We start from the raw sequence: 27,078 nt of genomic DNA, 5'->3' as shown, positions 1-27,078 counted from the left end.
TGTAGCAACCCATATTCATTGAGACCATAACATGGAAACAGTGGTGCAATGGTTAGGTCTCTGGACTGCTGATTGGAAAGTCGGTGGCTTAAACCCTGATGTGGCCACCATTGTTTTTAAATTTCATACCTTTTCAAGACATATACTGTATAGCCACGGGTTTGCTCCATGGCGCTGATTCATATTCTGCCCTTTATTATTTGTAGTGCTAATAATAAAGTTAAAAAAAACAAAACTAATAAACTAAACGATACAAAAATCATGTATTTAAATGTATTTGTGTTTTAATTCAGTTTGACTATCCACTTTGCGCAAGACAGCAAAGGTACAAAAGTTATATATTTTATATTTATGCATATTATATTTAATTTGTCTATATACACAAATGTTATAAACAAGCACTGATATCTTTAAATGAGTGGTTGAGAAAATCACAATTCAAATTCTTCTAATTATTATTGTCATTGTATTTATACTGCAATAGTCCAAAATTATGTGAATATGCATGAAGGCTACATAGTTTTAGTGAAATAACATAACCTGTGCCTCATTGCCTCTAGAAACACAGGAAACACACTGCAACTCACTGACAGTAAAATAATACATCTCTCTGATGCACTTTGCCCATGACAACAGAAACATACAGAAACAAAAAGAAGCCTGCATACTTTATCCTCTCAGCACGCTGTGTGGTTAACTAGTGTCTAGAAGTGATGAGAGGTGTGTGTAGAGTCAGACACACACACAGGATGCTCACTTCACTTCGTCAGTTATCTTGCAAAAATACACCGTACACAAACGACTACCACTGCAAAACGTCCTCACCGGACCATCAGTTGTTCAAGTCCTCCTTCGGGTCTCCGGTTTCTAGACTAGCAGGGCAAACTGCATTGTGTGCCAAACAGAAAGCTAAAAAGCCTGACAATCTCATATTTGTCCACATGGTTTGCGTTTGTCATGCTGTATATTCATACAATAAATGAATGTATTCACAGGTCTTTATGTGGTGTAGCAAGTCCACACTACTCTTACACGTCCTCAAATAACTGGAAGTTCAGTACAAAATAGCTACGTCTGCTTTGCATATTTAAAGTCATATCCTTCTAAGTGCTTGCTGATTCTCTGCCAAGTACCAGATAGTCAAGAGAGTGGAGCCTATCTCATAAAACCACAAGGTCACATTTGGATTCATGTACACCAAACTATGCCAAACCCATTCTCTGCTGTTTCTTCATGCTTCACCTGCTGTTCCTCTTTAACTCAGTTACTATTTTCTTCCCCTTTTCCTGGCCTCTCTTAAGATGTCCACCTATCCACTTAGTCCCGGTCTGACAGATGTTATCAATTTAGGCTGCGGCCAGAGACACCATTAAGGGTCCCAGACAGAGGATAAAAAAGAAAAGCAGAGGAGAGGGGATTACTGAGATGCTGCAGAGCGGGAATGATACGGGTGATAAAACCGCTGATCATTCCATTTTACAGAGACTGGTCTTTACGTGGTGTCAGCTCTCTCTGGCCGCTCTCTGAAGCCCTCCTGGCTCTATAGATCTTCACTCCCCTTTATTTGCGTCATTTCCAAAACAGCAACAGATGAGAGTGGAGAGGCATGGGTGAGCTGGAAATAGGATCGTTACTTAAGTGTAAGTGTGAGAGATGTGAGGTTTCTTACTTCCTGTGTGATTTATCGTAAGTGTATCAGTACCTGTGAGCGGATATTTATTAAGCCTACCGCACATACAGCTTTATTTCTGGTTCAATTTATAGACATGTGTAGCCATCAACACCTCTCCCTGCTGTGATGAGGGAAGCCATGGAGACAGGGCAGCCCTGTGTGATTACACACTGGAGGAAAGAGGAGACTGAAGCAAGATGAGTGTGTTCCTCTTTGCTATCTGAATGTTACACACTTCTGAACATGAACACTCTCTGCCAGGTCAGAGGGTAAATATAGGCTGACTGAGTGAGAAGTGCACAGCCAGCACTTACTTCCTGAGGTGAGGAAAGAAGGTTAGGTAGGGATCAAACACTTTTATCGGAGAAGGGGTGAGAGTGAAAATGTGCAAATGCACACAGACACATGAGAGGATCTGGTGTTACATTAAGCTAACAAGTTTGAAGGACAGAGTGTGTCTTAAGCACACTAATGAGCAATGTACCCTAGTAGGGTTAACTATGTAATGTGTACCTGAAGGGTCATTTTGAAGGACTATATGCATGGATAATATGTGGCGACTGTTGTCATGCGCTGTTCTCTACTATTTCTGCCTGTTTCTGAGTATATCAGTGGTCTTTGTGCTTTCTTAAGCTGTCTTTACACCAATAGTAACCCTGCTTGTCAAAATGCAGCCCTCTCATTTATTTAAGTAGCGTCTGTCTAGTCACACAGCAGGGATGTCAGTGCAGACATCTAAAGCAAAACAACACAGGGTCCTCACTTGACATTTACAGCTTCATCTGGCAACATGCTGAACTGGCCGATAATAACATGCATGTAAAAAAAAAAGACAGTCTCAGTATAGACTTTGCAGTATGAACACGGTACTATTTGCCTCCAAACTGCTGTAATGAGAGATAAAATAGTTGTCACAGGAACAGCTTTCCAGAATTGTAAATATTGATTCTGAGTATTATAAACTACTGTGCAGTGTTTTTTTGCACCTGACAAGCTTTCTAATTCATATATTTGTTACCCAAACATCTTACTTCTCCTGCATTCCAAATTACTTTCTTTTTCTCTTTAGTATGCATACAAGTGGACATACTATTTTGTCATAATGTTGCACCGTAAGATTTGACTGTCTTGCTCACGTATCCATCACAGTCCGTAGTACAAAATGAGCTCTCATCTATCTGTGTTCCCTTGGTGGCCCAAGCTCGTTTTTTTACTTGGGTGAGACACTGACATACGTGATGTATCTTCTGCTGCACAGATTGTGGGTTAGAAGAGCATGCTGGTTTGCATACTGCAAAATGAGACTGGATGCCGGATGTAGAGAGACATTCTGGTATTGGTCTTGTAATGCACCCTTCATGTCTTGCCTTTGCCTAAAGCATCATGCCTCCATCAATGCAACTGCCTCTGTGGTTTCAGTAAACAGCGGATTTGCGCCTGGTTGTGGCTTGAGTAAATATTAAATAGTGCCACAGAGTGTATATAAAAGATGGATAAAGCAACTGTGATGTTACTTGCAGGTTTGCGAAAACATTGCTATTATGAAGACTTATGGCTGTTGCCATCTTGATCTTTTGAAACCCGATGTGATGGCCAAGAATAGATCTGACAGGGGACTGTCAATTACAAGGTAGCCCCTAAATGATACCCTGCTTTATCATCTACTTTACTCTAAACTAGACCATAATTTACTAAATGAACACCATGCTATGTTAAAAAACACTTGGATCTAGCAAATGAGCTCATAAACTTATTAGGGAAATGTTTACTGAGGTAACAGAACAAGTGAGAAGTAGAATAGTTTTCTCAGAGTTCTATACAATCAGATTTGTTTTAGCAACCAGGGGAGTTGCCTCCTGTTTGATATTGGACAGAATGCAGATTGAAAGCACTTCTGCATTGGTATCCCTTTTCAGACTTTGAGTCAACCATCTTTTATATAACCCTAACCCTTTGATTAGTAGACTGGTATTAATAGGACAATTTTGGCGATTAATATCAGTATCATTAAAACTACCTAGACCTGCACATAATCTGGTCCCCACAAGCAAGACACTTAAATTGACCTCATGTTTAGTTATCTTCTAAATATTAACTAAGAGCAATATTACACAACTATCTATCCATTATCTATACACTGCTTAATCCTCACCAGGGTTGCGGGGGAGCTGGAGTCTATCTCAGCTGACTTAGGGTGAAGGCAGGGGGTCACCAGTCTATCACAGGACTACACAGAGACAAACATACACACTCACATTCACGCCTACAAACATTTTTTTCCTATCTTTAGGGGAAATTCTATTTTTTTGTATTTTGCATATGGGGGGTCAGAGTGCAGGGTCAGCCATGGTATGGCGCCCCTGGAGGGAGAAGGATTAAGGGCTTTGCTCAAGGGCCCAACAGTGGCTGCATCGGGGTTTGAACTTCTGACCTTCGGATCAGTAGTCCAGAACTTAACGGTTGCGCCACCACTGCCCATTTAGAATTACCAATTAACCTCAGCATGTTTTTGGACTGTGGGGGTAGCTGGAGGGAGAACATGCAAATTCCACAAGAAATGTCCCAGGCCCAGGCTGGGATGCGAACTGGGGATCTTCGAACTGTGAGGCAGCAGTGCTAACCACTGAGTCACTGTGCAGCCCGTCTGTCCAATATATAGCTATTGTATGTGTAAATATCCATGTCTTTGCAGCCCCTAGTCCACAACTAAACCTTGTATATCACAATTAATGGTGAACAGGTAGAAATGTGTAAGAGTTTCCTTAAAAGCAACTCAGAAGCCTCCTTCTCAAGTGGTCTCTACCTGGTTGTTTAGTTCAAATTAGAACTGAGTTGGATAGAGAATCTGAGTGTAAAAGCACGCAGAAATTATAATTTTACTACATTTGAACATAAATTGAAAGCATTAGTCTTTCTGGGTTTATTAAGCTCTGAAAAATCTTTATTCATTTTCATCATCAGACAATGAAACTCATACTCGTAAAAACCAATTCCTGCGTGTTTGCAGCTGCTAATGACCATATGAGGCGGATTTAATGGCAGATTTTACAGACTAAGTGATGCCCTAAAACCTTGTCACACCAAACTAGAATGGCTTCTTTGGATAAACATATAAAATATGGTAATTCTAAATTAAATTCATTGGCTGTGGTCAGGACAGAATCTGTTTCCATTAGACAATGCTGACTGGCCAGTTAAGTGTTATGAACCATGAAATTAAATCATTAAATTGAATTAAATACAGCAGAATATCAGAGCTGACAAATCTTTTTTTATTTACTCTGCCATCACACTCTATCACATCATATCTTGTCTGATCTCTAAATCATCATCGGACTGTTCCTCTATAAAACCAATTACTAGGCAACGAAAGGCAGAAATAACCAGTTATGCAAGGGGTTCGCTTTCTTTTATCCTGCTCGGAAAACAGATTCAGAGCTGAAGCTTCAGGAGTCAGTTAGACAATAAATGAGCTCATCTTAGCAACATGTTTGCAATCAACATGCTGGACACTTAAAGCTGGCTGCTTTGAAAAGGCAATCTGCTGTGGCTAATGGCTTACGTTAGGATTTCAGTATCGCCTTTACGAATCTTTATTGAGGCTTAGCCCCCGACTAGAGAAGCAGAAAAAGTCTCTGAACTCCCTTTTCTATTCAAGACCCTTTTAATCCTCCTAAAGGCATACAATGTTCAATGAAAGGGATGGGAGGAGGAGGAAGAAGAGGAGCAGTAGGAGGTCAAAGCTGCAGATGAAAGCGACACGAGATGGGCTGCTCCTGCTCCCACAAAGAGAGATGTCTTTATCTGAGGCTAAGCATCACTGAACAGTCTCATTTAGGTTATCAAATCAACGATATGCTGTACTGTGTGGAAAAAGTGCCCTTTGTTCTACCCTTGTGCAATTAGTGGCAGCTATCAGTTTGGAGGACAGTTTAATTGTACACCTTCATTCACACTCATTCAATCGTTTGTCAAAAGCAAGCTAAGTGCTCTTCTTAATTACATTGTTCATTCAAGGCCAAAGAATGTGTTCCGCTCACAGTGACTCCCTTAGTAGTAATATTTCAGCAGTATTATTCTTGAACTTTCTCTCATATAGAGGCAGCCGAATACCCCAGATACTTCAAATGACTGTGACTTTGATATTAAAACTTTAGCTTCATTTGCGCTCTTCTTTAGCTGCCCTCAGGACGGATGAATGAAGAAAATGAAGCGGACACTTTGGAAGGACCGTCATCATCATCAGCACTGCCCACTCACCTTGCCAGCAGGCGCCCACTGTGAGCTGCACATCAATCTGCGAGGGGTGGATGGGCCAGTCGTCCGTCACCAGGTAGGGGTCGTAGGTCACTCCATCCACGTAAAGCGTCACCACCGGGAACTCCACGTTGATAACGTAGTAGTGCCACTCCTTGTCACAGATCTGAGAGACAAAGAGACAAAGGAAAGGTCATAAATGGATATACGATCCTGAGCTCTGACGACAAAGATGTTCAGGAAAGTAGAACATACCCCAAATGATAATGTGAATATTAAGCAACACTTGTGGTTAAACTACTTTTAACTCTCTAAGCCCCAAGCAGTTTGCTGGCATTTTATGCTCTTTCACATTTTCACTCCCTGTAGGCTCATTTTTCACTGCAATATAAAATCCTGCACCTCCATGGAAACAGCATAGCTAGAAGTAGAGAGAACTCAAAAAGGTCTTTTTATGCAGTATCATGTACAAATAATGTCATAGTAGCTTCACATGTTATAGATATTTTACTATTTACGTTTTTACATCTCCTGCAAACTCAGTGTTTTCCCCACTACTCTGGCCATCAATTGTAGAAAGATATTCCACAATGCAGAATGTATCTTCTAACAGCTTGATGAGATTTTGATCCACTGTATGTCATTTCTTGGTCATGCTGTATTTACTATTTCCTCAAGTATACTATATTTACCTCTCAGCCTCTCCTCTCTGCTCTGTTTAACACGATTCGCAGTTCAGCCCAATAGTCCTCCTTCAATTTTTGTCACGTCTCTTTGTCGCTGCTGAGTCAGTCATGGCCTCATGCTTCCACAGAGGAGAGCAGAGAATTTATTTTGGATTTTTTTTTTCAAATGAGGTGTAGGATAAATAAATTTTCTTTAAATATTATAATTTTGAGTGGGTTAACCCTGTGATCTGCCTATCACCAAGCTGTTGACTCTCAGAAACTTGTCCTCTGATTCTGTTGTGGCTTTGGGTCTACCAGACCTCTTCCTGTCAGAGTTTCCTCCAGTTTCTGAGACTTTTGATGGTGAAGAAAACTGGACTTACTGACACCTGGACTTTCTTCACAATTTCTCTGAAGGAAAGACCTACATTTTTATGTTATGATGGTCTGTTTGTCTTCTATTGTAAATTGCTTTTTCCTGACCATTTTTATAGCAAAACACTACTTTCTGCAGTACAATACTGTTCAGATAATACTCTCGATGGTAATGGTGATACGGTGTATTCCAACACTACTTTTATGCAGACAGAGGGGGTTGTAAGTAATCAAGAAAAGTTGGGACACCTGTAGGATTTGATAGCACCAACTTTCAAGGCTTGATCAACCTCCATTGCTGCAGAACAGCTTTAAGTTGTTAATCCATTTCTTATTCCTTGAAAAAGGGCTTTTTGTATCATTCTGAAATGTAAATTATTTTTCAGTTATGGGTAACCTTACCTCTTTTATTTAACCTCTGGCAGTTCACCTCTTATCTCTGTAACATTTGAAGCTATTCATTGGACTTTAACTACTTGAATTTCAATAAAAAACTGGAATAATTGGGGCGTTCTAAAACTTTTGACAGGTAGTGTAAGCTACATTGAAAATACAGGCCTAAGTGCAAAAAAAGTGAGTCTCCCGGTGCCCACTGTGTCAAGGTTTTACACATTTAAGTCTAATTGCATGAAGAAAATGATTTTTAAAAAAGCTGTGAACACCACAGTTTTCTCAGTTTTGGTCTTATTTGTGTCTGATGCAATCATAGCTCCATATGGCAAGGAATTGCTTAAAACAGCAGGACTTCATAAAAACACAAGAGGATATGAAAGTATCAGTATATTGTGGAACATAAGGACAAACAGAGCTGCACCAGTGATTAAAAGGTACATAAGAACCACATTACCAATAAATAAATCAGTATGTGTGTCTTCGAACATTTTGCCATGTAGAATTAGCTTTTTGTGCAGCCTTGCTTTGAAAAATAGTCCGATAAATGTTTCTGGTTTGGCACAAGTACTCACTGGTGAAACTGGTGGTTCAGTGACAGTGATAGTGTGAAGAATAGTGCATGAAATAAACCTCTATGGATCGTGTCCAAGGGGGGAAAAAACAATGCTCACAGCACAACAATAAAAAGAACATGAAAAGAATCCTGATGGGCATTGACAGCACATTTTGTGGTGTGATGAAAATGAATTTTGTGGGAATATGGCTCAGCATGTTTTGCATGGACCTGATCAGGACTACCACAGTGACCACATTGGGCTGACTGCTGAACACTGCAGTGGGAGTGAGAGAGCCGATTTTGGGCTGCATGAGAGCAAAAGGTGTAAAAGCGATGACATTTAAAGGTGGCACCATGAATGGAAGTTTGTTTACCAAAATACTGAATAAAAGATGACTCCCAGCCTCAAGATGCTTAGCAGAACAAGAATTTTCCACCATGATAATGAGTCAAAAAGAAATCACATGAGGGTTTTAAAAGAAGAATAAAGTGAAAACAATGACTTGACCAAGTTTGTCCTTTTATTTTAATCCAGGAGTATTTTATAATAAAGCAACAAAACCCCTCCAGTAGCCAGAAGAAATCTCAAACATCTCTTTGTGACAGTGTGGTAACATGTATTTTTAGGAGGATCAAATCTGACCTATAAAATATTAAAACATAAACTAATTGAATCTCACTCACAAAGAGTGAACTCACTTTTGGTCACAGTTGGCTTTAATATAACATTATATACTGTTTATGTAAAATGAAAATTATAGTCAGTATTTGATAGGATTTGGGGGGGATTTTATTTGTAACTGTTGCAAGGTAATATTGTGATGGGGAGGATTAAATAAAGGACACCCAAAAACCTAAATTGTAGGTGATTTATGTCCACCTTTCTACACAAGAGGGATGAGCGTGTAGTCAGGCAGGGAGCCCGTGCTTCCTAACGGTAACAATAATCTGTATATATTCCTCTATCTGTGTAGATATTTGAGATTTGCTTAATTCAGAACACAGAGACGACAAACCACACAAAAATACAAATAGATATTCTGTCCCCTGAAATTATCTGTATCACAGTCTGAATGTTAATCAGTTCAAAACAGGAACAACAGGCCTGAGACTGCTACGTTTAATGAAGAATATCTGATTCTCTATTATAAAATTCCTCTGTGTGGTGGTGTCAAGGTCTTCCTATAGAAGACAATATAAAACAGCCTTTATATGTCAATAGATTGCACAAAGAACAGACTCACAATACTGAAAAATAATGTAGCCTTGGTCTTTCTAGGGGAACACAAAGCTCCCTGATCAGAACAAAACATTTTTGATGTAATTCTGCTGCCACAAACTGCTTGTTCTTATAGCTGGAAGCTCAGATGTATGCTGCAGAATGAAGATTGATTGACACATAGTAATCACCGATGTGATATAACTGTCCCTCTTTTGTGTGTGGATGGTTCGCAATGAGTGTGATGTGTGGTGGATGTCGAATCGGTAGAATTTATGTTCTGACACTCTGCCACAAAGTTTTCAGTTTATTTTATCATCAAACACTACTGTTCCAAATTTTGGGTCTCACTCAGGCAGTTTCATATTTTCCATAAAAACTCACGCTTTTATTCATGTGCTAGCATTATTGCACAAGGGTTTTCTAATCATCAATGAGCCTTTCAACACCATTAGCTAACACAATGTAGCATTAGAACACAGGAGTGATGGTTGCTGGAAATGTTCCTCTGTACCTCTATGTAGATATTCCATTAAAAATCAGCTGTTTCCAGCTAGAATAGTTGTTTACCACATTAACAATGTCTAGACTGGATTTTTGCTTCATTTCAATGTTATCTTCATTGAAAAAAAATGCTTTTCTTTTAAAAATAAGGACATTTCTAAGTGAGCCCAAACGTTTGAACGGTAGTGTATGTGACTATCAAGAATGGTAGAGGTTACTCAAATCCTTCATACTTAAAGACAAACTACAAAACACAACACAGTCCAGTCTGTCTTCTTTATAGAAAAAACCTGCTCATTTTATCATATAAATTAATTAAAGGTGAGCTTGGACCCTTCTTTGCAGACCACAGACAGGAATGAAAAATAGTACTCTGTAACATTTTAACTTTTAAAATTTTTTTTTTTTTTTTTTTTTTTTTACCCATAGTAATACAAAGAGAATTTAGAAAATCAAATGTTCATCTCTTGAGATCCATTTAGTTCCAGTGTAGGTGAACAGATGTATTAATTCTTGGCTTGGGAAGTTAAAACTGAATTGTTTCCTTTGTGCTAAATGCCTGCTGAAATGCATTAGCACATCACCTGTTTAACCTCCTCTGAAAAATGTTTGACTGTACCTCTCTTCAGCATGCTTGACCATTTAGCCTGCCTTTGCCGTGCATTTTAATTGATTGCAACGGCCCACTCATGCCCGTCTGTCTGTCTCTCCCTGCTTTAGCCTTCACGCTTTACCTGAGCAGTGCCAACGCTCGCCGGGCCTCTCAGCTCTTCTGATACAACCTGGGAGAGCCTTTGAACACTTAGCCTTGGGTAACCTCCCTCTCTAAAGAAGGGTGCTCCACAGAATGCTTATTAACACCATGCTTGCGCAGCAGATGGAAGTTGTAATCAATCCGGTTCATTTTCCCTGTTACTGAGGTGCAAGCTACAACATCTGGCCTATTGGTGATCATTCGGCACAGCTGCTTAACACATATGCAGCGTGTCGATCTGCTGAGTCAGAGCTCAGAATCGTTGAGGGAATAATCTGGCTGTGGTTTTGATGGTTCTGCAGATGCGACTGAAGCTGATGAGACCGACTTTGATTAGCTAGTTAGGATTTAAGGACATGCACACACACAGCAGCACTACGAATGCAGTGTCTTTGCATGGTGCGTACAGGTTGTCTGAATATGATTTTGATGCGTCTCCAGGATGGTTTGTGCTTTTATTCTCTCACACGTCTGTTGTTAGCATGCTTTTTTTGATGTGCTTAAATGTCATTACTCAGCTGTCTGTGCACACACACTAATCCCTCTGGCATTTACACATGCAGACTTCTTCTCTTCTGCTACTGCTTCTTTCTGCTTTTTGCTCTTCAGTATTTCAAAGAGAGCTCAGGCCCATATGGGATCTGAGCGCCTAGTGGGTGACTTCCTCTCGCAGGCTTCAAAGGGGAAATGGGACAGTGTTGATGCCCAAGAGGAGGCTGCTTGAGCTGGGCTACGATGTCAGCTGGAGATCCCTCTGACAGATAGGAGGGGGGTAATAATGTGGCCACATATGTCAGTGGAAAGTAGAGAAGTTATGTTGACATAATATTCTCAGTAGCTGTAGTATCTATCTAATCTATCTATCTAATCTATGTAATCTATCTATCTAATCTATTCTATCTTTCTAATCTATCTTATCTGTAAATATTTGAAAAATCTCAGTCTGCGCAATTACACTATAATCAGTCTTCAACAGAGTATACATTTCTGCAGTTTTGATTCTTGATAATTCAAACACGACTAAAATACATTTTCACTTGCATGTTGAGGTCTAGTAAGAAGAATAATTTGCAGCTGTAGTATTTAAAATGTAGTAGCTTGTAAATATTGGATGTTTTGTGAGGTTTCCTTTCGTTATGGATGGATGGATTGATGGATGGATGGATGGATGGATGGATGGATGGATGGATGGATGGATGGATGGAAAGATCTCATAGCTTGTTTCGTAACTGAATTTGTTGGTTTACCAGCATAAAAACTAAGCAGTTACTGTACTATGCTAAACAAAGCTGTAGTTTTTCTTTCTTTCTTTTTTTTTAACAAAGCAAACTGTTTACAGGAGTCAGTACTTTATACCAGCAGGACATCCACTCACCTAGTGCCTTCTTAGGAAGACATGTACATCTGATTATTCATGCAATTATCCAATGAGCAATCACCACCACTACTGGTGTGCCACGTCAACAATTCTACAATTTCATTTAGCAAGTGCTTTATCCAAAGCGACGTACATCTGAGAGTAGATACAACACAAACAAGGATCTAGTCAGCAGAAAAAAACCTGGATAAGTGCCATAAGACAAATTTCAAATGTACACATTAGGATGCTCAGTCAAACATGTAATGACTGTTGCGGTTGTGTTTGCTAGTGTTGGCAGATGAGATGTGACAGCAGAAGACCGAGTTGGGTTCTTCTGCCCTCAGCCAAGAACAGATATCTGAGGCTGTAGTGGGCACAGGCTCACCAACATTGGACTTTTTCTAAGATTGGAAAAATGTAGTGTTGTTTTCTGAATCTCCTTTTCTGCTGAGGCTGTAGGTGAGAATTTGGCAACAGCTGCGGCATGAATCTGTGGATGCAACCTGACCTGGTATCAACAGCCCAGGCTACTGCTGCTGCTGGTTTAATGGTTTGGGGAATTCTTTTCTTGGCACACTTTGACACTCTTTAATAACAATCAGTCCTAGTTGAAATGCCACATCCTATCTGAGCATTGTTGCTGACCATGTGCATCCCTTTTATAGCCACAATTTATCCCTCTTTTAAAAGCTACTTCCAGCAGGGGAATAAATCTTTTCACAAACCAAAATTCATCCCAAACTGGTTTCAGGCACATAACAGTAACTTCAGCAGACATAAATGACCCTCAAGTCCTCAGAATTTTGCAGAATATGTGTGAGATGTGGTAGAACAAGATATTCACAGCATCAGTGTGCTTCTGACGAATCTGCAGAAATGATATGATGCAAATATATCAACATCAAGCAGAATCTAATTGTTTCCAACAACTTTTGAGAGCAATTACATTCAGAACTGAGGCTGTTTTGAGAGTAAAGGGAGGCCCTACCAATCATTAGCATAGCGTTCCTAATAAAGTGCTCAGTGGGTGCATAATATGTGTTCAGTGTTGCTTCAGGCTAAGAGCTAAGAAATTCTGCCAACATAAAATCAATGAGCTCCAGAGAGAATTTGTTTGGTAGTCAGATTGTGGCGGGATTTGATGGTTATTTTTTGAAAACAATTAACAAATGAGCAGTCAGCAGGTTGTGCGTCAGACAGACGACAGCGCTGCATGACAAACTCAAGCCCTTCTATTCATTTCAGTAAGAGCAATGCATTGGAGGAACAGGAGTTGCAGAGACAGAGGAGGTCTCTGGCAAAAGCAAAACAAAATACAAACCGAAGTGCTTTTGTTGCAATGCATTGTGTTATATGTGCATTTTATCATGTTACAATAATTTCCTGCACAGCGTTTTGGCATCAAAGAAGTCTCCAGATTTCCTAAATTATATTTTAGCATCACACCAGTGAACGAAAAAACACGGCAACACCAACACAGACCCATATGTTTTCTTCTTTTTTAGTGCAGACCTGTTTTTAAATCTGTAGCTTTTGTATGACAACAGTACTACTGTTCTGAATATGGTTTTGCTTTCTTATGTGTCTGATGTTTTGTCATTCACCCAAAAAGAAATCTACATAGTCTTACATTATTTGAAATCTGGCATAATATAGTCCACAATTTAGAGAGTAATTTCTTTGCAGGGACCAATAAAACTATCAGTGGATCCTGCTGATACTTCCAGAAATGGTGTGTTTTGTTTGTTTGTTGTCCTGCCTGTTTGGAGAGACTCATCATCACAGGCATTTTTTTTGTTTGTTTGTTTTGTAATTTTTGGTTTAAATAATGCTGAAATAACAGTTTGCAGTGGTAAATTTATCTATAGGTGTAAAAAAAAAAATCTGTTAACAAAACAAAAGACATTTCTATTAGTTGAATTCAGCATTGAACTAAAACCTAAAAACCACGAAGAACTGTGCTAAGGCAATGACATGTATTCAGGCTGATAGTGTCTAAGCCACAGGCAACAATGAAATGCTGTCCAACTGATAGAGATGGCAAATGTCTGGCATCTTGTCAGGAAAATGATTAGAGCTTGAGAGAACAGGTGCACTGCTATTCATGGGAAGATGCCAGCTGGACACAGACGAAGAAACTTTGTGTGTGTGTGAAGGAGGTGAAATCAATATTCATTACAAAACCTCAGAAATGGAATGGAATAACTCAGGCGGCCATCCACAATGGCACGAGCTCAGAGGCTAACATTATGGAATAAATCCACGGGCCGCTGCATGTGTATATGTGTGCACAGTGTGTGTCTGTTTGAGGTATTCCGCAAAGATACAGCTCTTGTAATAACAGCCACCCACAAACAGTCAGATACATGTAGGCAAAGGCACCAATCCAGCACCATTAAGTGTCAGCTTCAAAATCTTCAAAGTTAAAGTTTACGAGTGCACTGCCGGCTCGCCTGGCTCATGAAAGCAAAGCAAAAAGTTTTGTATTCCCCAATCTCTCCACTTTTCTGTGTCTCTGCCTGATGCAAATTGACAGACGGAAGGAATGAATGAAATAAATAACCACAAACAAAGGAGAGGGAGGATGTGAAACAACCAGAGGACAAAGAAAAGGAAAAGTGAAAGAGAGTGAGGAGAGGTAGAGAACGGAAACATCACACATCAAAGATGCCTCATCATCTCTTGGGGCACTCAACGGCGAGAAGAAAACAAAATTGCTGTCTGCCCCCCTCTATCTCACTCTCTTTTTCACTCGGCAGTTTATTTGGTCTCTTTTCTTCTTTGCCTGTCTCTCCATTAGAACTTGACTGTGGGAGTTGTTGCCTCAAGTCCTTTGGAGTTGAAAGTCTTTAACAGATCTGTCACCCAACCCCACCTTTTAACTTCAAACAAGAGATGGAGAAACGAGATTTAAAAAAAAAGAGTAGAGAATGAAGAGAGATGAGGTGATCTGAGATTAGATGGTGGCAGGACCGAGAGATGACAGTGAGGGAAAGAGGGAGGTAGGAGATGAAAGTAGAAGGGGGAAAAGAGAGAGTAGCAAATAAATGATGGTAAAGACGTTAAGAAGAAAACAGGAAAAACAAAAAAGGAAAGAAGTGGAAGGAAAAGTGACTTCAAGCTTATAATGAAATATATACCTACAATTCTAAAACCTGGCAAATAATAGCAGACTAGAAACTGTGATTATTTGTTGTTGTTTTTTTTTTTTGGTTGAGATTTTAATAAGAAGGTCAATGCCACTCTTATGTAAAACTAGTAGCCAGTTAGCTTGGCTTAGCATGAAAAGTGCAGCAACTAATCTGCTAGCACCTCTAGAGTTCATAACTGCCAGTGAAAACCTTTAATAAATCATAGTAAAAATAATTATGGCTCTGCTGCCACTCTTTATGCAATCAGTCTTCTTTTTCCACTTTTAGCAAGAACACAAAGTGGCATTTCCATCCTGACCTTTTTCCTCTAAAATGCATCACTATGCTTTATGCTAGTCTCATTCAAAGGCCATGTAAAAACTGGTTTATTCAGGTTTCGAAAATGTAATGTGTGTCACTGTCAAGCCTTATTTAATAAGTAGCAAGCCTGCTATGTTTCATCATCAAGGCTTCACATTTAAATAAAATTAGTGTTTGATCATTGCCTTGGGAAATATATGGGATATTAGCGAAAGATAGAGGCCATGAGTTGTAAAATGAGTTGGTGCAAGAGGGAATTTGAATCATATACGCAATGTAAACATCAGACTCTTTGTGACCCAGAATGCACCCTGACGATTGACAGAAGATACTCTGTGAAGCTAAATCTTTGTTTTACTGCCTCCACTAGTTTCTTTTAGGCAACCAGGGTCATTTTACTCACAACCACAAGAGGCTGGTGGTAAAAAACAAACAACAAAACACTGGTATCACTGGAGCCAATGACAAGTGCTCCTCACTGACTTTTAATACCGTATGCTTCTATCAGGTTTTTAATTTTTCTGTCAGCTTTTTGTTTATGCTTGACACAATTAACTCCATCACTTCTTGTGAGTGCCCTTGAGTGCAGCACTATGAATGCCTTTGAAGATAAACCGGCAAAAAGGATGAGCTATTATCCAAATAAGTACAACTGTTTTTATCATGCTGCCTCCACGATGGCAGGCTTTTAGTTCTGTCTTTAAATGTGGCCATTTTTAACAGGTAGAAACACATTTGCCTTTATACAAGGCCGAATGACCTTTTGTAAAAGCTAGCTTGTTTCATAACTGGCATTTATCTTCAAGGCAGCCAATTTAGCGATAATAGCGGGGATGGTGATGGTGGCAATCTTTCAGTGGGGCTGTTGGTTGGTCCAATACAGTGGTCTGGACCATAAACTGAATGTTGAGTTTCTTTTTTATGTGGAGAATCAGAAACTTGTCTTGGATCCTTCCAACATTTTTCTGCCATTGGTCTCTATAGCTAATTCCACATGCATGACAACTGTGCAGGAGGGTCATTTTTATTTAACCATTGAAATTGTATTCAGACTCAAATTTATGCATAATTAAGGGAAGGTACACTTTGAGTAAGAGGTGAAGTAAGAGGCATTGAAGAATAGCATGGTCCAGAGATGTTGGCATGGTTCATGGCATGGTATTTTCTAGATGGTGATAGCTGGAGCCACCACACTGAGCTTCAAAACTGTTGCTCTGGAAACCTATAGGTGATGTCACAGAGAGTTCGTCCATCTTTAATTAAAGTCAGTGGTCCAGACTAAAATACTTCACTCAACCATTTAATGATTTGCCTTGAAACTTTGTACAGACTTTTATGTTTAAAAGGGATGTATTGTTATAGCCATGGTTATTGCCTAATGGTTTGGAAAGCATCATCAGGTCAAAATTGAATGTCAGGCTTTTGTCCAAAATTAATGACATTCCTATCAATGTCAGCAGTTCTCCTGAGATTGAAACTATTTAAATCATCAACTTTAAATGGAAGTTTCTTGAAGATTTTTTTACAGGGTTATTGGATTCCAAGCAACATGTAAGAATGATTTGACAAAAAGAAAGATGCCTGTAAACTAGGTTATTCTTCACTTTCACTGAGAAATGACTGAAGAGACAGACAGAAAGAAGGTTGAAAGAGGAAGCAAAAGAGGTGGGGAGACGCAGTAAAGGAGGGAGGAGGGTCTATAGGGCATACTGGGGGAAGGATCCAAAACAGAGATTGATGAGCATTGGAAACAAGGTGACTTTGCAGAGAGGTGGGGAGGAGGAGGTTCCAGGGAAGGAATGAAAACATTACAGTGCAGGCAAAGTGGAAGCAGAAGTATAGGATGAAGGGATTTGATTGGTTGGGGGACTGGATGGTAGAGTACCAAATGAACCTGGAAATGATCATATTATGATAAAGGAGGGACAGGAAGACATAGCTTTATGCTGCTTAAGCCAGCTCAGAGTTCAGTGATACAAATGTTTGTCAGGAGTATCAGTACAATGATGTTAATCTTTGTGTGAAGGCAGTAGAACATTTTAAAGCATAAAAGCAAACAGAGATCCAATTAATCAGCATTTGATCTTCGTTGAAGAGAGATTTTTTGTGACAGTTTTACTCTTTTTTTGTGTATACTGGCTTAGTGGAGTGAGTTACACTGGAACGGTTTGCAAACAATGGATACCAAGCAGGATTTTAGCAGCAAAGTAAATAAGGGGTAAACACATAAGGCTGCTTTTACTGAAGGACCTCTACAAGAATTTGCAAGCTGTTTTAAGACCCAGACCTTTGTGTGTGTTCCAACCACAAGAACTACTCTTGTATAACCTGTGTCAGATGTTTTTGAGAAAGAAAAAACAACAGCAACTGCAGAATAGGTACTCGTGAGTGGCCACTGATTGGTTAAATTAGCAGAGGACAAAACTGATTGGGTAAACTCAGAGGACAACAAGTGGCATTTTTTTCTGTACCATTTCCTACATTCTTAAAGAACTGCCGTTACATCCAATAACTACTATCGGTGCACCCACAGTTAATGCCATGGTTGAAGCTGTCAGATCCTACAGTGCAACGGAACCAGAAAGGCTGAAAGGGATGATTATAGTGTCTTTCCTGTAAATGTTTGCCTGCCCCAAGTTCATGGTGGAAAACAACCCACAGGTGTCTATGCTGAAGAGGCCTTGAGAACAACAGCAGTGTATGGTGAATCACGCATTTCAAATTAAGAGAAAATGGGCTAGAAATGGCAATAAATAAAGTAGGACTTAAGGAGATTTGAGGTATTGAACTGGGTATTTTGTGTATTTCACAGCATGAAAAGCGATAAAATGATGAGAAAACTATTGCACTCATGGCTGGTTGGCAGATGAAGGTCTGTCTTTTACATACCGCAACAAAGCGTGAAATAACGGATCCAAATAAGTGTGTTTGTCTGAAGAATCGCCAAAAGGATGTGTGGGGTCCTTAGAGTAAAACTTTGATTGGTTGGATTATTTCCACCTTTTGAACACACAAAAAAAGCTTCTTTCTATTCACCCTCTGCATGCACCTCCCTTTCTTGAAAGTAAATACAAGTAATAGCTGTAAATACTAACTACTGGTTCAACAAATTCTACAAAAATATGTCATTTTGTTTCAAGTGTTGTCTAATACCTCAATGAATCAGTATCATTAAAGTAAAGGCTCCCATGCAGGCCAATTTGTTTGGCCTTAAGAAATACTTAGCTTCCAAATTCATTAGCCAAAGTGGTGTTTGCTAACACATAATTGCCATAAATCACCGTCAGTTCGGTGTCAACATGGAAACTGTTATCATGTCAATTGTTGTAAGCATCCGCAATTGGGTGTCTGAAAGCCTATAATTACAAAAATAGAAGGAACAATTAAAAGAGACTGATAACAAAGGAACAGTTTCTGGTATGTGGGGGTGTGTGTATGTGGGTGTACTGTATGCATGTCTGTGTGTGTGTATGGGAGAAGTACTTGAAGGTGACTATGAATTACCGGCTGGCAAAAGTGACTAATTAGAGTAGCAATTATACAGCCGCTCCCGGCAGAGACCGAGAGTCAACAGCCAAATGACCTCTCTGCAAACTCATAATGGGCCACACACACAAGTAGACATACGCACACACATGCACTCCCACACACACTAATATCCACTAGGTTTTTAGGCTACATGGCCATTTCAGTGAGACTGATCACATTGACTCTCTCACCCTGCTGGATTTATTTAGAGCAACAGAGTGGTTAAAAATATTGTGTTATTACCACAATTCTGGGGGCTTCTTAGTGGCTCAGTGGTTTAAAATACATACAGTTCCATGTCTACAGTATCAGTATCAGGCATCAGCCTGTCTATCTTTGTCTTCAAATATGTCACTCGGTTTCAAAAACAATCCATGATTGCTTTTAGTTGTGGTTCTTTTAGGGTTTCCCCTGATTTAGTCCGAATGAGCAAAGAGTTATAAAAATGAATTACCATGAGAAGCAAGTAAGTATTTAATGAAACCGTTTTGATATCCTGATTGTCTTTTATCATCGCATCAGTGTTTATCAAGTCCAGCCCATTCTCATTCCCTGGCGTCAAATACTAGCATTCTGTCAAATTTGCTTCCATCTGAGAGATACGCACAAATGTATGTCTTTTGGCATAAGTGCCATTGTCAATATGCAGTTTTTCTAGTTAAAAAGAGTCTAATAATGAGGCATAAGTTGCTAGACGTTCCCCTAAAAGACGGAAGTTTGTGTCTTGTGATCATATGGATCCATATAAGGTTTAGAAATGCCCATGGTTTAAGTTAAAATAAAACTTTTCACAACAATAACTGTTACAATTCTCAGGTTATGGACCTATGATGACTATTTCTGTCCTGTACAGATTTTCATCCCTCTATCTGACCACGCTACCCACCGAAAAATGACACTAAAGGATACCTTGTGTGTTCAAATGGGACAGTAAATGGTCCTGACAAAGCAGAAATTAGAGTGACACCAGGTTTGTCGATCCTATAAGACTTACCTGCCAGGTAAGACTTTTTTTTTTCCTTTTCTGGTGATCACAAAGAGCACAAACAGCCAGAAACAACTGGTTCTGACCATTATGCATATGTCACACTTTTATGCAGCTGGTAAATCTGCTGGAACTATATCTAATTAGGTAACACATATGATCTCATTCTGTTTGTCTTGGTAAGTTAAGTCTCATATTGCATTCTCTTCTCTGCACTACACATTTCTATGTAGAATGGTTACCAAAAAAGGTTGTTAATTTGAGTTGATGTTTTAAAAAAAGGTTTTAAAATGATGGAATAACAAAAGCCTTTGCAATTTCATGTCTCTCTCCTGTACCTTGGGAAATCAGACTACTTTGGTACACTGTCATAATGCAGCCATCAAGCAGTGGAAAGTACAATTTGTTACATCAGCCTAAATTAAAGATTAAATATACAATTTTCCTACTTTTTGCCAGACCCTCAGCTTTAATTAAGATTGCAGCAGCCAGGTCTGTCTTTTGAACACACTGCATGTCTGACAGTACCTCAATTTCACAGTGGTGGTTCTCTCAGAACACAAGTATTCCTGACATTTAAGTAGCTTAGAAGGAAAGGCTCAGCTTCATCTTCTATTTTTTTCAATATCTTATGCAGTAACCTCACTGAAATGTTTAATGTAAGTGACTCAAAAGCATGTTAAGTTTACCCATAGTTTAGTGCCCCCATTAGAACTATATTTACTTCTTGACCTTTTTATGGCCACTGAAGACATTTACTTTGTACCATGTACAGCCAAGAATTATTTTCTGCACCAGTCTGTAATATAATGATGAGTAGATCTGTGTTCTTTTTTGATGGCTGGAATTTGCATGTAAGTGCATTCTTTCCTTGACTCATAACTTAGTCATAATTGAACACACAGACGTGATGGACATTTTTTTCATATTTAGCTCAACTTACACTTCTTAGTAACATCGTTATCCGTGTGACAGTCATGGATCATTTTCACATCTTAGAAAAACAGAAAAGGAAGATTTTTGTTGTAAATACAGAACTTGTTTGGCAATCATTATTTGAATAACATAGTCACACAAGTATAGTTTCAGACAGGTTGCAGACAGGCATTGCTAATAGCTAATTTAGTGTATTTTCATGGTGTCATTTAACTAAAATGTAAAAGAAATATAGGCCCAAGTGTAGCACAAAGCATAACAAACTCAGGCGTTTAAAACAATGTGAATCCATTGGTGCTTACACATCTCCACATGCTTACATGCTATCACACAAATGCAGTTTGAGAGGATTTCTACTTCCCAAGAAACTCCAAATACTTATCAGTGGCTTAGGAGTGGTGTTGATCTCTGGGATGGCTGCTTATTATCGATCAGATGTGCTTCTTATTAGCTTGTATGCTAGCTTGATATTGTCTCCCAAACAGAACAAGGGATGGAATAAAGAAGAATAAGTTTATCAGGCTGAAATTAAAAAAAACAAACAAACTAACAAACATGGTAAACAGAGAACGTTTATAACCCAGCAAGACGACATATTCAGACAAACATATAATCTAATGGAAAATAAAAGATACTGAGTTACTGCAGAATGCTTTAATACCTGCACTAAGTCAAACAGGCAGCCACATTATCTTTCCATGAGAGTGCATTGTTAAACTTCTCTCCCATCGTTGTGCACATCTGCTTTTCACTTACACATTGCCCATCCGAATCTGCCTTTGAGAAAATAAGTAACAAAATCCCTGCTATACAATCTAAAATTGATTTGTGCTTGTTCTTGTGCTGAAACCAGATTTATGCACAAGACAGATGAAGACATGATTTTGTTTACTGCAGGATATAAGAACTGATGAATGGGTGGCATGCTTCAACTGAAAACATAAAAATACAAAGAAGGCCGTCTCACTTTTTAACTGCTGTAGTTTATGCCTGGAAAACTACACTCCACAACATCAGTCAGTCAGCACACATACAGTCCTTTTTCTTTAACTTGCCGAGAAAAAATAAACACTTTCTTGCACAACAACATCATTTCTTAGAGATACTTTCAGAAACACTTTGGCCCACATAAGATTTTTTGGATCCAAGCGTCCCCAAAGCATTTTGCTCTAAGTCTCATTGCAATGCAGAGCATATTCTGTTACAGGAGCTGGATTACCTTATTTCACCCCAACTGATCCCCAGTAGGAAACTCAGGCATCTCTGCAGCTGCACCACAAAATTTAACTGTGCTGTAGCCTCACCTGTGAATTACTGCTTGCATCAGAAATCCAGCGTTCAAGCACTGATAGTGATATTTTGGAAAACAGGTTGTTACCAAACAATATTCTAAACGCGTATTCAGTATTAGATTTGAATTGTGGCTGGTTGTGTGGGACTTTATTCTCCTATCAGAGGTAGATAATGTGAAATGAAAAACACAGGGCCTATAATAAGCTTAATATGTGTCTGCCCTTAAATGATCACCCTCTCTTTTATCGTCTCTTCTTTTTATTCTCCAGTCTGACTGATATGCAAACATGCCGCAACACTTCAGCTTGTTGCTCCAGTACTTCAAATTCAGATCAGACACAAACCCTCTGATCTCAGTTTGGAGTAGACCCAGATAGAAATGCAGTAAAGTCTAAAATTGGCACCAAGGGCTCGGCTGTGTGTACAGTATGTGGCGGAGTTTAAGTGGGATTTGTAAGAAGGGTGAGCTGAGGTCTTGTAGGTTGAGAAGCTGGAGGGTGTATTTAAATTATTCAACACATTTAGGCTACAATTAAAGCAAAACAATTAATGTCTGAGCTATGTTTAGGTTTGATTGTCATCACAACAGACAGAACACATTTAGCCAGTTCTATAATGTTCATAGATGTTGCCCATAAATTTGGATAGGAAGTCTCAGCATACTATCCCATTATCTTGTATAGATTCATGTGAGCTAACTGGCTTTATATATACTGTATATGACTCTTCTCAACTTAAAGTCGTACATAAAAATCTAGAAAAGCCAAAAACCACAGCAACCCTCAACTTTCTTTCTTCTAAGCCCCAACCACCAGACAAGACAAAGGTTAACCTTCATTTGTGGCTTCATGTGGGATTCAAACTCTAACCTCCCCTCACAGTGCACTTTGTTGCTACAGTATTCATACTGAAAAGCCCTGTGATACCGAAAACCACTGGCTACTTTTCTGAAAACAGAGCCAAGCAATGCTGCAGAAGTCTAGTTTCTTCTTAGACAACTTAAATTACAATATGCTGATGAGTTAGTATGGAATTTTTGTCAAATGATGCTTAAGAAATACTGCCTACCCCCACTTTAAAGAGCTCCTCCAATGAAAATCAAGTGTTCCACCCTTTAACATATTTATATTGTGTGTTTTTTATATGATAGAAGACATGTCATAAATATTTTGCCACAGTCTACCAATGACAGTCTCAAAAACATGGATTCAGGCTTCCGGTTAACAAACTAAGAAACCAATCTTGTCAACTTGCAGGGAGGGGCCAGAATCAGCTTCTGATTCAAACATCTAGTAGTAGTTTTACAGTGTTTAATTCACAGGTGAGCTGGTGTGCCCGAGCTGCAGTGAGAGGCAATAGAGTGAATGGAGGGAGAGAGCCAGGAACTTCACAGATTAGACAGTTCTAAAGGAAACAACCACATAGTTGCATCTAAGCCATTTTAAGGCAGGAGTGGTTTACTCTGAATGAAAAAAAAAACCTCTAAATATGTTGTTATGCTATATAGAGATGACAGGAGTTGAATCAATGCCAGTGGGGATATTTGTGACATGCTCAACAGAGTCATATTGTAGCGTTTTTCTGTGGGCCGAGGTCAGCCGTGCCAGCATCCCTGTTGTCTGGTAATTTTGGTGCAGAAACAGTGATGTTGGAAGGCAATAGCAACTGCAGGCATCATAGTATGTAGGAGGTAAAAGTGCTGATATCCTGTAGGGCCTGAGTTCATTATTAATGCTTGCATGATGCTAGGTTTGCTGTTGCATCAGTCCAGCCAACACAGTGAGTCACTGTGTCCTGGAGCTACTCGCTGGCCACCGTATGTCTGTATATGCCGGTTTAAATACATCAGCAGATATTGCAGTGGAGTAGATTACGTTGACTGAGGGGACGTGGATGTCTGGGTGAGGGAGAATGGTCAGATAACAGAGAGAAAGAAAAGATTGTGAAACAACAGCAGCCTCAGTGAGAGGAAAAATACACGGTCCCACAGGTTTAAACTGTTAGTACAAACCGAGCAGTGGTGAAATTTGCCACAGACCTTTAGCAGAGTTGTGGAAGGAGATAAGAGCGGGTGGGAGCATCGTGCCATCTCCCCTACTGCCACACTACATCCATCACACGCCTTCGCTTGATTATCTAAACCCTGACAACACATACGCCGCTGATACTCCTACGCCAAATTTACCAGCCTTCTACCAGGCTCACATACTCTTCTGGCTCTCCGCCTTTATCTCTCTGTCAATTCATCTCTTTTTCACATCCCTTTCTCCTACCACAGTTAAGGTCAAGGTGGGATGTGCACAATAAATCTTCGCTGCAAATTCTGACAGCCACCCTCAATCCAGGAAGTGCTTTAGCCAGTCGGAGGCAAGAGGTGCACTGCACATAAACTTTACCTCTTAAAAACTATTTGGGTAGGCAGAAAGTCCGGGCGGAGAGTTTGCAGCGTGGTATTTGGCGAGAAAGTAAGACAAATTGTTGAGAAAAAACAAAGAAAGTGCGAGGGAGGAAAGGGCGAAGGGTAAAGGCAGAGATTTGCTGGAAGAAGAGTGGATTCAGCGAAGCCATGTTGTCCAGATTAATATGATGAATGGCGCAGAACAGCTGCTTTTACTGCACTATTATTTTCTTTTATTTGGCTTTTGTGCTCCCTTTTACCACAAAACGATATCAGAGGTCTCCAGTTTCTCAAACACTCACACACAAACATCTATTCACAGGGTGAGCGCTTGAAAATGTGTGAACAAGTACACAGCTGCTACAATGCATGCGCTACTGTTGGACACAATAAAAAGCACACAAAGGCCTACAGACAACTCAGTAGTACTACTCAGTGACAAAAGGACAAATACAATTATGTGCTTTGCCCATCCATCTCTGCTAGTCAAAATTAGTAGAGAGATTTGACAGCTTCAAACTAAAATTGCACAAATAGAGATTCAAGGCTTTGAATGTTCAAATGCCATGTTGATTAACTGTGAGCAATTAGGAGTTCTGAGAGATGTGCAGTTACATTGTCATGAAGTACTTGAAGCACAACTAGATGACTACTGAAATGACCTGAGTCTTAATTCACACTTGACTCTTTGCACTAATGATGTCTTCACTTGACCACAACTTAAATGACTTATGACTGGACATGGAGTTGCCATTAATGACTAAGGACTTGTCAAGAGAAGGGACTTGTCAAAAAAGACATAAGGCTTGATGTTGCCACAAAGGATTCTAGAGACGAATGATGTGAGACTTGACTTCAACCAATCACTAATGACCCGAGACTTGACTTAAATTAGTCACTAATCGCTTGAGATCTGAAATATATTTGTCAAACTAGATGACTTGATAATTCTCTCTAGCGTGTCACATGTGACTTGAAACCTAATTTAGTTTGTAATGAAGGATGTGAGATCTGACATTGCCGTACAGATATAACTTGAACTTCTCACAAATGACTTGAGACTTGACATGGACTTGATACTAACTTTTCTCTCCAGTGAAATCAGCCTTCACTTGAACTTGTCAGTAATGACTTGAGATCTGACTTGTACCTATAAAAAAAAGATGTGAGGTGTCTCTCAGATTTGTCCGACTGGACTTGCAGTTGAAAAACATCTCCTTAATGATATCAGAAATCACTTGAAATTCACTCATGACTTGAGACTTGACTAGTTACTCATGACTTGTATTCAGCAAAAAATGCTTTTCTCAGACTTGTCATAAATGACTTGAGACCGAAATTAAAGTTGCCTTGAAGGACTTCGGATCCAACCTGTCACAAAAGACTAGAGGCTTCCCATAGACTTGCCCAAAGTGACTTGGGACCTAAAATAGTTTTGAGATGGGATTTGAATTTGTTCCAAAGGATTTGAAACATGACTTGAACTTCTTATAATTTACTTGAGACTTCATTTGGACTTGACATGAACTTGTCACTCATAGCAATCAGATTTCACCTTCTCACTTGAGATTTGACTAAAAGTATCCACTACTGACTTGAGATCTGACTTGTGTTCATCAGAAAAACTTGAAGTGTCTCTCAGACTTGTCACAAATGACTTGATACATAACTTTAAACTGTCTTGAAAGATTTCAGATCTGACATTGTAATAGAGACTTTAGGCTTCTTGTAGACTTGGCAATAATGACTTGGGAATAGTCTAAGAATGTTAATATTTTATTTAAAATTTTGACTAATTACTTCAGATTTTAATTGTACTTAGGCTTTTTTTCAGATTTGTCATAAATGATTGCAGATCTGACTTTTTAATAAATGATCTTGAGGGACTTAAAAGTCATTAAGGATTAGAGACATGACTTGAACTTCTCAGTAGTGACTTGAGAACTGACTTGAGCTTGTTGCTAATGATGTCAGACTTCACTTGACCTTATCTATATTACTCTTTACGAATGACCTTTGATTTGAACTTGTCACAGAAACGCTGACTCCGCCAGCTCTGATTTTTACTACAAAAATATCAAACCCTTAAAGCATATGCAGTCACAGACACATAAAGCCTCATCAAAGAGTAGAAATGCCACACAGGCTTGCGCACAGTTAGCTGTATCAGGCTGCATGTCACTGATACTCCGTCACACACAGGTTCACCCACTCAGCATTAGCGTCAGCGAGGTAATAAAAGCCATTGCTCCTCCACGCTGTCATTTAGTGGCCTCACCAGCACTTTTTCCCACCTATCTAAGACCTACAGTACTTCCCACTCTCATAAAAGGGAGGTGATATTATCCTGGGACGCTGCGATGTGAAAGAAATAAAAATGATGGAAAACTACATGGAAGTGGCTCTTGGAATGTGTGTTTGTAATAAAGGCTGATTTCATTTGTGAAGCCGAGCGTGATGGTGGAGCTTGAGAGACGCCTCTACAGAGTGTGATAATGTTGCCTGTGATGAATGAGTGATATCATACTGAGAGGATTGCAACGACCAAACCTGCCTGCTCCAATTTCACTTATTAAATTATTTTACTTATTATTTTGTCTCCATACATACTGTGTGAGTGTATTGATCTCACGCCTGTCTGTCATCCTCTGGGCGTGTGTTGCTTATCGCATCTCGCCAACAGATTGTGTTTGAGTGATATCCGGGTGATATCTGCTGTTTTCTGTCG

General features: G+C 39.4%; 1 protein-coding gene across 1 annotated transcript in view; it reads right to left on the bottom strand.

Moving 5' to 3' along the window:
- LOC111569704 (calsyntenin-2) overlaps positions 1–27,078 on the bottom strand; it is a 345,816-nt gene that overhangs the window by 48,807 nt on the left and 269,931 nt on the right. Inside the window, exon 9 of the mRNA XM_023272001.3 lies at positions 5,933–6,095. Coding sequence (XP_023127769.1) covers positions 5,933–6,095 — 163 coding nt within the window. The remainder of the gene's footprint in view (positions 1–5,932; positions 6,096–27,078) is intronic.

This window comes from Amphiprion ocellaris, chromosome 7, assembly GCF_022539595.1.
Source record: "Amphiprion ocellaris isolate individual 3 ecotype Okinawa chromosome 7, ASM2253959v1, whole genome shotgun sequence".
Classification (NCBI taxonomy): domain Eukaryota; kingdom Metazoa; phylum Chordata; class Actinopteri; family Pomacentridae; genus Amphiprion; species Amphiprion ocellaris.
This window is presented reverse-complemented; position numbering and strand designations above follow the sequence as displayed.